Source organism: Orycteropus afer, unplaced genomic scaffold (genome assembly GCF_000298275.1).
Source record: "Orycteropus afer afer isolate SDZICR_OR568_19922 unplaced genomic scaffold, OryAfe1.0 scaffold00124, whole genome shotgun sequence".
In the NCBI taxonomy this organism is placed as follows: Eukaryota; Metazoa; Chordata; class Mammalia; order Tubulidentata; family Orycteropodidae; genus Orycteropus; species Orycteropus afer.
Window position 1 is genome coordinate 1,288,291 of NW_006921711.1, and position 15,741 is coordinate 1,304,031.

General features: G+C 38.1%; 1 protein-coding gene across 1 annotated transcript in view; it reads left to right on the plus strand.

Moving 5' to 3' along the window:
* The window catches only part of PLEKHH2 (pleckstrin homology, MyTH4 and FERM domain containing H2), a 287,878-nt gene that overhangs the window by 200,170 nt on the left and 71,967 nt on the right, over positions 1–15,741 (plus strand). The window contains exons 19-22 of the mRNA XM_007944379.1: positions 2,968–3,147; positions 7,700–7,797; positions 13,170–13,347; positions 15,167–15,322. Of these exons, the coding sequence (XP_007942570.1) occupies positions 2,968–3,147; positions 7,700–7,797; positions 13,170–13,347; positions 15,167–15,322 (612 nt within the window). The remainder of the gene's footprint in view (positions 1–2,967; positions 3,148–7,699; positions 7,798–13,169; positions 13,348–15,166; positions 15,323–15,741) is intronic.

Genomic DNA, 15,741 nt, shown 5'->3' on the forward strand with positions numbered 1-15,741 from the left:
AGCCACTCCTCGGAAGGAAGGTTGGGCATTCCTACTTCCGTAGTGATACTGCTTCGGAAACCCAAGGAGGGGTCGCTATGAGTCGGGGCCGACTCGAAGGCACATAACCACCACAACAACAACATACTTGACTGCTAACCAGAAGGCTGGCGGTTCAAATCCACCAGCCACTCCTCGGAAGAAAGGTTGGGCAACCCTACTTCCGTAGTGATACTGCCTCGGAAACCCAAGGAAGAGTCGCTATGAGTCAGGGCCGACTCGACGGCAAATAACAACAACAACAACATATTAATAATCAAGGAGCCCTGGTGGTATACTGGTTAAAACATTTGGCTGTTAACCAAAAGATCTGCAGTTCAAACCCACCAGCCACTCCATGGGAGAAAGATGAGGCAGTCTGCTTCCATAAAGATTTACAGCCTTGGAAACCCTTTGTGAGTCGCTATGAGTAGGAATCAACTTGATGGCAGTGTGGTTTATATTAATAATCACATTAAATGTAAATGGTCTAAACACATCAATTAAAGGACAGAGACTGTCAGATTATTTTTAAAAAGCAAAATCTAACTTTATGCTGTCATAAGTAGTAGTTTTTGTTTCCTGCCACTTGTTTTAAGAAATAGTAATGTAGTTAGGTAGCCTGCTTAAAAGAACTTAATGCATTTATTTCACTCCCAGTTAAATTTTTATTTCAATAATAAGCCCAATATATTTAAAGCATTATAATAATAATTTTGAAATTATACTATCAGCATACAAATATTTTTAAGAATTCATAGAAAAGTATTTGAAGATTGAAGCTTTTTCCCATACCTCCAGGCAAGGCCATCCCAAAATGTCTCAAGCAGGAATAACTGCTCCTCCAGTTACAGACACACAAATTTTGGTAGTTCTATTACAATAAGCTGTAAAAAATGAAGACTCAAGTGAAGGTTGGGCAATCTACTTCCATAGTGATACTGCCTTAGAAACCCAAGGAGGGGTTGCTATGAGTCAGATGCGACTTGACAGCAGTGAGTTTTCAGGAAAGATTATGCTATAACCTTTTTGCAGTAACCTGTTCAAAAATGTAATCCCTTTGGAGAAAAAAAAAATATTTCTTTATATCCTCCTTAAATTAATTAGGCTCATATTTCCCAAAATATTTTTCCTGGTAAACTAATTCTTCAAGAGATTAATTGGTATTACTAGGAAAAAACAAAAATGAGGAGTTGTAGTCAAATAACTTTAGAAAATTCTGAGTTAAACAAAATGAAACAAGTATTTGTGTGTGTGTGTATGTGTGTGTGTTTCCGGGATGCGGGGCCCGTAGGGAATGCACTAGCAAGATTTCTTAGAGCTTATAACATGTTAATATATGTAACAAATCTCCAAGATTTTCCAATAACTATTTGATGATGGAAATTTTTTTTTCAATAAGCATTTCCAGTAATGCTTTGGACAGTTATGTTTTAGGTTAGAGCATAAATGTATTTGATTATATTCTATTTTCAGCAGAGTCAAAGATAGTGACCCCTCCTTGGGTTTCCAAGGCAGTATCACTACGGAAGTAGATTGCCTCATCTTCCTTCCGAGGAGTGGATGGTGGGTTTGAACCACCAGCCTTCTGGTTAGCAGTCAAATGCCTTAGGCACTATGCCACCAGGGCTCCCTATATAACAACACAATAAGTAAAGCCAACCCTTGGTGTTTATGAACACCTTTTAGCCTTTCCATATAGATATTACATTTAATCTAATTTTAAACTCATCCATTCATTAAAAATATACAGTGGACACACATATGTTATTCTACACTATGCAGTAGGTAAATAAGATAGTCTATATCCTTAGAAAGTTTACAGTCTATCATGGAAGAAATTAGTCCAAGGGAGTAGTGGACCACATTAACCTCAGCCTCCATGACCCTGAGAGTAGAACTAGATGGTGCCGAGCTACCACTACCAGCCACTTTAGAAGGAATCACAGTAGGTGATCCTGAATAGAGTGGGAGAAAAATGTGGGACAAATCTCAAAACTAAAAAAAAGAGACCAGGTTCACTAATCTGATAGAGATTGGTGGAACCCCTGAAACCATGGCCATTAGTCACCCTTCAGTCCTGGAATTGAAGTCACTCCCATGGCTCAGCTTTAAGCCTAATGATAAACAGGCCTATAAGGTGAACAATATCACCAGGGAGGTACGAAATGGTTAGGAACAAACATAAGAGATCAAAAGGACAACATTTGCCCAGGGATAAAGCTCCAAAGGCAGGAATGGATAGGAAAGAAGGACAAAGGGAAATGGTAACCACAGGAAGGAAGTAGAAGTATGCTGTTACATTGTTGGGTTAGTAATCAGTGTCACAAAACAAAATGTGTATGAACTGTTGAATGGAAAATCAATTTACTCAGTAAACATTCCCTCACATCACAAGGAAGAAAGTTTATAGTCCAGGGGATGATACCATTAATGTCTCTTGTGCCCTTAAAATGAATGCAGTCTGCTCTTGGGTGGTGTGTTCTCTAAATATCAATTAGGTCAAGTTAGTTGATAATGTTGTTCAAGTTTTCTGTATCTTTATTGATTTTCTATCTATGTCTCCTAGCAATTATTGAGTGGGGCACTGAAATATTTAAATATAGTTATGAATTTGTCTATTTCTCCTTGCATTTCTGTCAGTTTTTGCTCCATGTATTTGGAAGCTCTGTTATTAGATACATATACACTTAGGATTGTTATGTTACCTGGATGAACTGAGCCTCTTTATCATTATAAAATGAACTTTTTAGTGTCTGTTAAAACTCCTTGCTCTAAACTTTGCATTGATATCAATGTAGCCATTCCAGGTCTTTTTTGTTTAGTGCTATCATCACATGTATTTTTTTTATCTTTTTATGAAGAAGTGAAGGGAATGAATATAATTCATGCAGAGTAAATCTAATCATTTCTTACCTTGAATGTATCTTTCTTTTTTGTTTGATTCAGACCTGCCAGCTTTTTATCAATGCAGCAGTTGACTCCCCTGCGATTGACTACCACATATCTCTAGCCCAGAGTGCTTTACAGATCTGTCTGACACATCCTGAGCTACAGAATGAAATTTTCTGTCAGCTCGTTAAACAGACGAGACGAAGACAGCCTCAGAATCAACCAGGGCCATTGCAGGTATATATTGATATACATAACTACAATTTAAAATGATGGTTTTTTTTCTTTGTTGTAAGAATGATACACATTCAGTATACCAAACAAAAATCCAAACTCACTGACATCGAGTCAGTTCTGACTAATAGTGACTCCCATTGGGTTTCCAAGGTTATAAATCTTTATGGAAGTAGATCGCCCCATCTTCCTTCCATGGAGTAGCTGGTGGCTTTGAACCGCTGACCTTTCTGGTTAGCTGCCAGATGCCTTATCCAGTACGCCACCAGAGCTCCTTCATATTCAATATAGGCATTTAGAAAATAGAAAAAGTGTGAAAAGGAAAATTAGTGGTTAATATTTTGATGGACATCTTTTTATTTATATGTGTATATGTGTATGTATACACAGTCATACTTTTTCATATTAATAGAGTCACAAAGTGTATTCCATAGCTCATTAAACTATAGGACATTAGCATTTCCTCTGTATTAGTAAACATCCTTCAAAGCAGTAATGGTCACATTAATGTCAATTATGAAAAATTCAGTTTTCTCCAGTTATTTCTCTCAAAATATATACCCCTACATCAGATATCTTTAAACCTAGATCTTCATGTAAAAGTCCAGTTAATTCCTTTGAATCCATTTCTAGAATTTACCTATATCTTCAACAATATTCATTATGGTCCGGTTTTCAATTCTTTCCAGGTAAAAAGCAGTATTCCACTATCACTTTTCTAATGTGTTCCTTTAATTACTAGTGTAGTTAGATATACTTTCCAAGTGTCATTAGTCATTAAGTTTACTCTTTAATGAATACTTACTCATATCCCTGCTAACCACAGGATTAAAAAAAAAAATCCTTACTTTAGCATACAGGGCCCGCATGGGTGGATGCAGGTTTTGTGGGAATTGGAACTTCTACAAGATCCCTCTTTAACAAAAAGAACATTTTCTGCAAACAAAAAAGAAAAACAAACAAACAAAAAAAGATGACTCTGATTAACACAATTGATAGGGCCTTCTGAAGGGGCTTGTTCAAGCTAGGGGCCCTGAAGCCTCATTTGTATCACAGGCCCTTCATAATTGTGTTCAGTGGCCTCCTCTTTCTCCATTCCATTTTATGCATCCTGCCTCCAGCATACAGCAAAAAATAAACTCTGTATCCTTCAAGTATGCTTGCCTTTGCATGATCATCAGCTTTGTACCTGGTGTTACTCCTGTTACCTGGATTCCCCTTCTTCCTTCCCACTTCTAGACTTTTGTAGAACAACTTAAGCAACATCTTCCCCATAAATTATTCCCTGGTTCCACAGAAGTTAGTCATTCCCTCTGTTTGGTTATCCTTTTTAAAAAAAAAAAAAAAAATTATTATTAATCATATTGTATTAAAAATCACATTTTAAATATATAACATCCCCCACTAGACTACAGATTGCCTACATCTGTGGCAAGAGGCGATGGAAAAGTTCAATATCTTCAGCCAAAACCAGGCCAGGAGCTGACTGTGGAACAGACCATCAACTGCTCATATGCAAGTTCAACTTGAAGTTGAAGACAATTAAAACAAGTCCATGAGAGCCAAAATATGATCTTGAATATATCCCTCCTGAATTTAGAGACCATCTAAAGAATAGATTTGATGCATCAAACACCAATGACCAAACACCAGAAGAATTGTGGGGTGATATCAAGAGCATCATCCATGAAGAAAGCAAGAGGTCATTAAAAATATGAGGAAGAAAGAAAAGACCAAAATGGATGTCAGAAGAGACTTTTGAAACTTGCCCTTGAGTGAAGAGTAACTAAAGTAAATGGAAGAAATGACAAGATAAAAGAGCTGAACAGAAGATTTCAAAGAGCAGCTCGAGCAGACAAAGCCAATTACTATAACGAAATACGCAAAGACCTGGAGTTAGAAAACCAAAAGGGAAGAACATGTTTGGCATTTCTCAAGCTGAAAGAACTGAGGAAAAAAATGAAGCCTCAAGTTGCAATACTGAAAGATTTTATGGGCAAAATATTGAATGATGTAGGAGCATCAAAAGAAGATGGAAGGAATACACAGAGTCACTGTACCAAAAAGAACTGGTCGATCTTCATCCATTTCAAGAGGTGGCATATGTTCAAGAACCAATGGTATTGGAAGAGGTGGAAGATGCACAGAGGGAATTGGCGAGGAACAAGGCTGCAGGAATTGACGAAATACCCATTGAGATGTTTCAACATACAGATGCCCTGCTGGAAGCACTCACTTGGTTATACCAAGAGATTTGGAAGACAGCTACCTGGCCAACTGACTGGAAGAGATCCATATTTTTACCCTTCCAAAGAAAGGTGATCCCACAGAATGTGGAAATTGTCAAACATTATCATTAATATCGCATTCAAGTAAAATCTTACTGAAGATAATTCCAAAACGGTTGCAGCACTATATTGACAGAGAACTTCCAGAGGTGCAGGCTGGATTCAGAAGAGGACGTGGAACGAGGGATATCATTGCTGATGTCAGATGAATCTTGGCTTAAAGTAAAGAATACTGGAAAGATGTTTACTTGTATTTTATTGAATATGTGAAAGCATTTGATTGTGTGGATCATAACAAATTGTGGATAACATTGAAATGAATGGGAATTCCAGAACACTTAATTGTACTCATGAGGAACCTGTACATAGACCAGGAGGCTGTCGTTTGAACAGAAAAAGGGAACACTGCGTGGTTTAAAATCAAGAAGGGAGTGTGTCAGGGTTGTATCCTTTCAACATACTTATTCAATCTGTATGCTGAGCAAATAATCTGAGAAGCTGGAGTATATGAAGAACACAGCATCAGAATTGGAGGAAGAATCATTAACAACTTGTGATACATTGACAACACAATTTTGCTTGCTGACAGTGAGGATGACTTGAAGTACTTCCTGATGAAGACTGAAGAATACAGTCTGCAATATGGATTACATCTCAATATAAAGAAAACAAAAATCCTTACAACTGGACTTATAAGCAGCATTACGATAAATGGAGGAAAGATTGAAATTGTCAAAGACTTAACATTGTTTGGTTCTACAATCGATACCAATGGAAGAAATAGTCAGGACATCAGATGACATATAGCACTGGGCAAATCGACTGCAAAGAACCTCTTTCAAGTGCTGAAGAGCAAAGACATCTCCTTGAGGACTAAGGTGTTCCTTACACAAGCCATGGTATTTTCAATCGCCTCATATGCATGTGAGAGGTGGACAGTGAATGAGGAGGACTGAAGAAGAGTGGATGCTTTTGCGCTGTGGTGCTGCCGAAGAATGCTGAAAGTACCGTGAACTGCTAAAAGAACCAACAGGTTTGTCCTGGAGGAAGTGCAGCCAGAATGCTTCTTGGAGGCAAGAATGGCCAGACTTCATCTCACATACTTTGGTCCTGTTGTCAGAAGGGACCATTCCCTGAAGAAGAATGTCATTCTTGGTAAGGTGGAGGGTCGACGAAAGAGGCAAAGGCCCTCAATGAGGTGGATTGACAGGGTGGCAGACCTCCTTCCCATAAAGGTTACTATGTTGTATTAAAAATCACTTTTTAAATATATAACATCTCCCACTAGACTATCTATAAGTTTCTCAAGGAGAGGAACAATACCTTTTTTTTCTCCTTTATATAATGTTAAAAAATTACTAAAGTTGTATTTGCTTAATGAAAAATGAAGGTAAAAAGCAGAATACACAACAAAGGAAGAATACAAGTCATACGTAGTCCTATTACCTAAGGATAACTTGTGTTTATGTTTTATATTTGCCTATTATGTATGTATGTAAGGAGCTGTGGTGGTGCAGTGCCTAAGGCATTTTACTGTTACCCAGAAGATTGGCGCTTCCAACCCACCAGCCACTCTGCTTAAGGGAGACGGGGTGATGTACTTCTTTAAAGATTTACCACCTCAGAAAACTAATTGGGGGTCGCTATGAGTTGAAATCAACTCAATAGCAGAGGTTGACTTTTTTGTAAATGTGTGTGTGTGTATATCTATGTGTATGTGGTAGGTAGGTGTTTTCTGGTGATTGTTCTCTTTTTCTTATTTTAGGTATATGAATTTTAAACTGTTATACCATCTCCCAATCAAACTAAAAAAAAAAATGCCAACACCTTTAGTGAATACTCGCTTCTATCCTTACCTATTGACTCCCTGCTAACTACAGGATAAAAAACAACCAAGTTGTTACTTATTATATTTCAGTAAATAAATAAATATATAAATGAGCTAAAATGGAACAATATCCCTAATCTCTGAGTGTGATGTAAAAAGGATAGCCATATCTACATGTTTTTGGAATCTCAGTGTAGATAACTGTACACCACTAGATGGATCATGGATCTGACCAAATGTGCAGTTTTATGTATTTTAAATGCTCCAAACAGATATTGCATATGTGAAAGAGGCAAAAACAATTATGAGTTAAGTTTTGGATTAAAGGAGACTGTCATCAACCTGTTGCTCCCACAATCTCAGACTCAGTCATGCTTGTTCTGGCTTGAATCTCTGACTGACATGTAGTGTCTAACATGTGGTACTTCTCTTTGTCCAGGGCTGGCAGCTTTTGGCACTTTGTGTGGGGCTCTTCCTTCCCCATCATCCTTTCCTGTGGCTCCTCAGGCTCCACCTAAAAAGGAACGCAGATTCCAGGTGTGCAGAAAACTAGCCAGCAATCAATTTATGTCACCTCTTAAAGCCTGCAATAAATCATAAGTATTCAGTAGTCTGCCAGGTATATTTTCTGAAGAATGTGTGAAACACATTTGTTATTAGAAGCCTTTTGGTAGTCACTTATGTAGCTTAGAAAATAATGCCTTTGTTATATTAAATCTTTTAATAGAAGATTACAGCAAAAGCTGGACAACTGGCAAAGAGTATTTTTAAGTAAAAAGTCTATGCTAAGCATGAGTGACTTAGCATAAGAGGGTGGGTGTTCATTCAATAAATGCAGCTATTTTGTTTCCTTCGTTTTCCCTATTACTGTTTTTCTCCATGCTGAGTTCTTTTATGTGGGAGACCTCCTTTATGGTCTTGCTTCCTGTTTTAGTTGTATATCTTATAATTACTTCAGAATTTTTATTCCCTTGGAAAAAAACATGCAAAATCCACTTTCAGACTGACTCTCTTACATGGGAGCCAGGACACCCAGCCAGGGCTTATTAGGATCATTTTGTCCATCAAGAGGTACACGTAGATTGCTTGGTCTTTGGAACTGAAGCAAACACAGTGAAACAAACAGCAACACAAAAACCAGCTTAGAAGCAGTAGAAAAATATCCTCCCGTTCATAATGTATTTTGAAGACTCTGTGATCAAGGCCATGTGATTCCAGTTAAATCACTGGAGCCCCACACAAAAGGTGACATTTGAATACAAATACATTTAGAAGTGTTGTTAAGCTGCTTTTATAAACAGAATAATAGTTAAATATCAAATGAGAGCAAATAAGTCCCTCTATCCAACTTTTTCCTTTATTTCCTATGATGGTTTTCTTAAATGCTTACTGTCTTTAAGAAGTCAATATTTTTTAGGGTGTGGTGGTTAAGGTTATGTGTCAACTTGACTGGGCCTGGTTTTGAGTGGCTGGGCAGCTGGTTGTAGTTATTTTCCATGATAAGACTGGCAATCAATTCCATGGTGTCATCTGCCATGAGCAGCTGAGTAGTTGCTTTAGGGATGTGGTCTGTTTCCAATATAAAAGGAGAAGCTTTGGGAATGGTCTGCAGCTTTTTGGCATGCTTGGACCCTGCATGTAGCTGAATCTGCATTTAGCAGTCTGCCATGTTTCCTGCCAATCTTGGGACTGTCTCTGGACTTGAGATAGTGGCCTGCCATGTTGTTTGATAGTATTGGACTGTGCCATTTCATTTATCGACCTTGTGCTACTTAGCTTCAGCAACCAGCAGATGCCTGAGTGAAGAGACACCTGTAGTTCCAGTGGGCTGGGAGCAAGAGGCAGAACTGAAGTCCATGGTTGAGGGGCCTTCACGCAGCCCCTAGAGCTGGCACTTTGAACTCAGACTTATAGCCTCCAAAACTCCTAAACTATAAGAGAATAAAACCCTGTTTGTTAAAACCACTCATTTATGGTATTTTCTATTAAAGTGGCACCAGAAATCCAAAACATAGGGCAAAAAAAGAAAATGGTATTTTTTATTATTGTTGTTTGAAGATATTTCCTCATCTCCTCTAGTGTCAAGAGCTATTCTATTATACATGTTCTTGAAAAGTGAATTCTGTTGTCATCATGGATTTTTTTAATGTGATCTTACACAATTATTTTCCTTAAATTTATTAGCACAATTGTTGTTGTTATGTGCCGTCGAGTTGGCCCCTACCCATAGCGACCCTTCCTTGGGTTTCCGAGGCAGTATCACTACGGAAGTAGATTGCCCAACCTTCCTTCCGAGGAGTGGCTAGGGGGTTTGAACCACCAACTTTCTGGTTAGCAGTCAAGTGCCTTAGGCACTATGCTACCAGAGCTCCCTACTACTTCTATATTTTTTAAATAATTGGTAATTTTACATCCAATTTATAATGAAAATATTACAATAAAGATGAAAAATGCTTTCATAGTAAGGTTTCACTGAGTTGGTTGCAATAGTAAAGAAATTGGGATTTGAGAAAAGTTATAGCAGTTTCAAGATAAAAATTATTGTCAAAATTGTTGTTGTTACATGCCATTGAGTTGGCTCCAACTCATAGTCACCCTGAATACAACAGAATGAAACACTGCCCAGTCCTGCACCATCCTTGGAATCCTTGCTATACTTGAGCCCATTCTTGAAGCCACTGTATCAATCCATCTCTTTGAGGGTCTTCTCCTTTTTCTCTGACTTTCTACTTTACCAAGTATGATATCCTTCTCTGGGGAATGGTCCCTTCTGTCAACATGGCCAATGTGGTGAGATAAAGTCTGGCCATTTTTGCTTCCCAGGAGCATTATGGCTGCACTTCTTCCAGGACAGAGTTCTTCATTCTTCCGATAGTCCATGGTATTTTCAGCATTTTTTGCCAACACCACAACTCAAAAGCATCAACTCTTCTTCACAGTCTTCCTCATTCATTGTCCAGCCTTAACTTGCATATGAAGATATTGAAAATACCATGGCTTGGGATAGGTACACCTTAGTCTTCAAAGAGATATCTTTGGTGTTCAGCACTTTAAAGAGCCCTTTTGCGGCAGATTTACCCAGTGCAGTATGACATCTGATTTCTAGACTGCTTCTTCCATGGGTGTTCCTTATGGATCCAAGTAAAATGAAGTCTTTGACATCTTTAGTCTTTTCTCCATTTATTGTGATGCTGCTTATTGATCCAGTTGTGAGGATCTTCATTTTCCTTACGTTGAGGTATAATCCATACTGTAGACTGTAGTCTTTAATCTTCATCAGTAAGTGCTTCAAGTCATATTTACTTGCAATAAGGTTGTGTCATCTTCATATCACAGGTTGTTAATGAGTCTTCCTTCAATCCTGATGCCATGTTGTTCTTCATATAGTCCAGGTTCTCAGATTATTTGCTCAGCATACAGATTGAATAAGTTTAGTGAAAGGATACAAGCCTGATGCACACCCTTCCTGCTTTTAATCCATGCAGTATCCCCTTGTTCTGTTCAAATAACAGCCTCTTTGTCTATGTACAGGTTCCTATGAGCACAATTAATTATTCTGGAATACCCATTCTTCTCAGTGTTGTTCATGATTTGTTATGATCCACACAGTTCAATGCTTTTGCATAGTCAATCAAACATAAGTAAACATCTTTTTTTGTATTCTTCAGCTAAGATCCATCTTAACATTGGCAATGATAGTCCTTGTTCCACATCCTCTTCTGAATCCAGCTTTCATTTCTGGGGATTCTCAGCCAATATGCTGCTACAGCCACTTGGGATTTATTTTCAGGAAAATTTTACCTGTGTGTCATATTAATGATATTGTTTGATAATTTGCACATTCTGTGGGATCACCTTTCTTTGGAATGGGTCCAAATACGGATCTCTTTGAATCAGTTGGCCAGGTAGCTGTCTTCCAAATTACTTAGCATAGATGAGTAAGTGCCTTCAGCATGGCATGTCTGTGTTGAAACATGTCAATGGTATTCCATCAATTCCTGGAGCTTTGTTTTTGAACAATTCCTTCAGTACAGCTTCCACTTCTTCCTTCAGTACCATTGGTTCTTGATCATGTGAAACTCCTGAAATGGATGAACATCAATCAATTCTTTTTTGTACAGTGACTCTGTATTCCTTCGATCTTCTTTTGATGCTACCTATCATTCAGTATTTTGCCCGAAGAAACGTTCAGTGTAATAGCTCTAGGCTTGAATTTTTTCTTAAGTTCTTTCACCTTGAGAAATGCTGAGCGTGTTCTTCCCTTTTGGTTTTCTGACTCCAGCTCTTTGCACATGTCATTATAGAAATCGGTTTTGTCTTCTTGAGCTTCTCTTTGAAATCTGTTCAGCTCTTTTATCTTGCCATCTCTTCCATTTGCTTTAGCTACTCTCCATTCAAAGAGCAACTTTCAGAGTCTCTTCTGACATCCATTTTCGTCTTTTGTTCCTTTCCTGTCTTCTTAATGACATTTTGCTTTCTTCATGCATGATGTTCTTGATGTCATCCCACAGTTGGTCTGGTTTTCAGTCATTGATGTTCAGTGCATCACATCTATTCTTCAGATGGTCTCTAAATTCAAGTGGGAAATAATCAAGGTCATGTTTTGGCTCCTGTGGACTTACTTTGTTTTCTTTAGCTTCAACTTGAACTTGCATATGATCAATGGATGGTTTGTTCCACAGTCAGGTTCTGGTCTTGTTTGAGCTGAAACTATTGAACTTCTCCATCACCTCTCCCCACAGATGTAGTTGATCTTATTCTTGTGTATTTCATCTTGTGAAGTCCATGTATATAGCTGCCATTTATGTTGTTGAAAAAAAGTATTTGCAATGAATACATCATTGGTCTTGCAAAATTCTATCATGCGATCTCTGGCATCATTTTCATCACCAAGGATTCTTCTTTTTTACTACTTTTCATATCCAATCACCAGTAATAATCAATACATCTTGATTGCATGTTTGGTGAATTTCAGAATGCAGAAAGTTGGTAAATCTTCAATTTCCTCATCCTTGCCTTTAGTGGTTGGTGCATTAATTTGAATAATAGTAGTATTAACTGATCTTCCTTGTAGGCGTATGTATATTATCCTATCACTGACAGCATTATACTTCAGGATCTTGAAACATTCTTTATGACGATGAATGCCACGCCATTTGTCTTCCATTTGTCATTCCTGACATAGTAGATCGTATGATTGTCTGATTCAAAATGGCCAGAACAGTTCTTTTCTGCTCATAAATGCCTAGGATATCAATCTTTATGCATTCCGTTTCATTTTTAACATCAGCCAATTTTCCTAGGTTCGTACTTTGTGCATTCCATGTTCCAATTATTAATGGGTGTTTGAAGTTGTCTCTTTGCAGCTGTTTCTTCCCATTTTGAATCATTCCCCATCAGCAAATAAATGTCCCCAAAACTTTACTCCATCCATGTCATTAAGGTCAACTCTACTTTGAGGAGGCAGCTCTTCCCCAGTCATATTTTGAGTGCCCTCTGACCTGAGGGACTCATCTTCCAGCACTGTATCAGACAATATTTCAGACTATCCAGTAATATATCACACAGTATTTCACTGCTATTCATAAGGTTTTCACTGGCCAGTTCTTTAAGAAGTGGATGGCTCCTTCATTCTTCTGAGTCTGTCTTAGTTTAGAAGCTCCACTGAAATTTGTCCACCATAGGTGACCCTGCTGGTATTTGAAATACCAGTGGCATAGCCTCCAGCCTCACAGCAACGTGCAAGTCACCACATTATAACAAACTGACAAATGGGTGGTGGATTGTCAATATTAGCCTAATAAATGTGTAATAATATACATCAAGGAAAGCTTTCTTAGTGGTTTGCATATGTTAGGTTGTCTTAATTAAACATAGTCTTAGGTTTTAATCTATATTTTGTATTATAGGACAGAATTTGGAAAATATGCCATTTACTGCCAGCGATGTGTAGAAAGAACACAACAAAATGGAGATCGAGAGGCAAGACCCTCAAGAATGGAAATTCTTTCAACCCTTCTTCGAAATCCTTATCATCATTCTTTGCCCTTCAGTATCCCAGTGCATTTCATGAATGGAATATATCAGGTAGGTTGGACTTTTTAAAGGTTAAGTGACTGCTAACCAAAAGGTCGGTGGTTCAAAGACACCAGCCACTCCACAAGAGAAAGATGTGTCAGTCTGCCTCCATAAGTGTTACAGCCTAGGAAATCTTTGGGACAGTTCTTCTCTTTCACATGGGATGGCTGTGAATCAGAATTAACTCAGTGGCACCCAGCAATAGCAACACCCTAGTGAAGACATGCTTAGCCTAGAATCCTATGTGTATCCTCTATGGAATAGAAAGTGAACCTGTCTACCTACCTTTTTTGACAGCCAGCAGAGTTAAACATGCACAGATATTAAATCTTCTATCATAACATCTGAGTTTTGAAACAGTTTTGCTAAAAATAGTCACACCAAAACCAGATCCATATTAAAGCAAATAAGGGAGGTGCTTCACTGCCATCATAATTCAATTGGAAAGAAACCAAAACACTTTGGTTGAGCCTTTTTCCCATTAGTTCACCTGTTTGATGAGAAAATGAGCATTAACATTGAGTGTGGACAATTTTAGTCTCTTTTAAAGTCTACTAGTGCAGTGTAGTAAATTACTTAGTGTGGCTTTTCTAGCCATAAGTCTTTGTAAACTCTGTGGTGGAATTTTCTTGCAACTGAGGAGCTCCTGATTGTAAAAGTTATCCACCTGGGGTATTTCTGTTGGGTGCAACACAAAGCAATGTTCTGGGAAGTTCCTGCTCTCTCTCAGGTACTTAAAATTCTGATATTATGATTGGTTAGTTTGGCCACTCTGCCAGGATCAAAAGGAGGCCTCTTAGAGGCAGAAGAAGTCTCTCTCTCTGACAGCTGGTTGAGGAAGACGTGCTGCTGAAAGAGACATGTTCTCCTGAAAGAGATATGTGCTGCTGGGAAAGAGATGCATTGCTGAGTGAGACACCAAGGGACACACACTGCTGGGAGAGAGACTGTGAGAGACTGTTGGTGGAGAGACAGCGGGCTGGGAGATAGACTGAGCGTTTTTTTCCTGAACTTGAATTGTAGCCTGGTGCTTCCCTAATAAACCCATAATCTGTGAGTGCTGTGTGGCCACTGCAGTGAATTATCAAAACCAGGAGAGAGGTGGTGGGTGCTTTGGGAGGAACAGTTGGTAAAAAAAAAGGAGGGAGGCAGCGTGTCTGGCCTTGCAGTAACAGGCCTTGGGCTATTGATGGTGATTTTGTCTTCCTCTTGTGGAATTAGAGGAGGTCAGAAGATGTGGCCTCCCTGCCCTTTTAGCAACTAGTCAGAGAACTTATATGGGAAAACTAGCCTTCCCAACTCTCACATCAAAATGCTTGCTGAGCTAAAACAAACATATTCTAAAGCTAGCAATTAGTCTTTGTAGCCATAAGTCTTTCATGGTGGAATTCAGATATATAACTGCCTACTAAAGAAACAAATAAACATTAAATGCATATAAATATCCATTTTTTAAAATGTATTTGTTTGTTTTCCTTCATTTGCTTAAAGATTGCTTATTGTACTAGAGTTCTTGGTTTTCTTTCAGTGGGTAGGCATAATATCTCTGCAAGATGTTTATAGCTGTCAAGTGATCTTTTTTATTTTGAATTCATGTCTGATGCTAAAGCTGAGATTTCTGAATTTTTTGCATCAAGCTAAATACTGAGATGGCATTGTTTATTTTCTTCAGTGAAGCTTTGGAAAAAAAAAAAAGTTAAAGTACCTAGATAAACATATGTTGTCATTGTTCATGCATCAACTTTGTCCTGTTACTTCCCTGCAATATAAGTTTGAAACTTACAGACTTTTTTTTTTAAAAAAAGACTGCCTTGTTATTTCTGTTTAGGTAGTTGGATTTGATGCATCCACCACAGTGGAAGAATTTTTAAATACCCTGAACCAGGACACAGGGATGAGGAAGCCAGCACAGTCTGGATTTGCTTTGTTCACAGACGATCCTTCTGGCAGGGATTTAGAGCATTGTCTTCAAGGAAATATCAAGGTAAAACCAAGGCCTTTTAAGGAAGCAAACAGCAAAGAAGCTAAACTATTTGAAAGTAGTTTAGTTCTGGAATTTTCCAAAATGTTTAAGCTACCTAATCTTTACAATAAAAAACAAACAAACAACTGCAGGGCTTTGTTGAAACCATAGAGACCCTAAATGCACAATCTGCATACATACATATTCCATGTTAAAGAGAGGAAGAGAAATAATAATATAAATAACACTCTTAAAAATATTTGTATTAAAACATTGTTCCACCTCCTACTTTGGCGAGTAGCGACTGGGATCTTAAAAGCTAGCAAGCTGCCATCTAGATGCAACAATGGGTCGCTCCTCGTCAAGAAGAAAGAAGAAAACCAAAATTAATGGAAACAATCAGTCCTAGCGACTGGTACACCATCCGATCTGCAACCTAT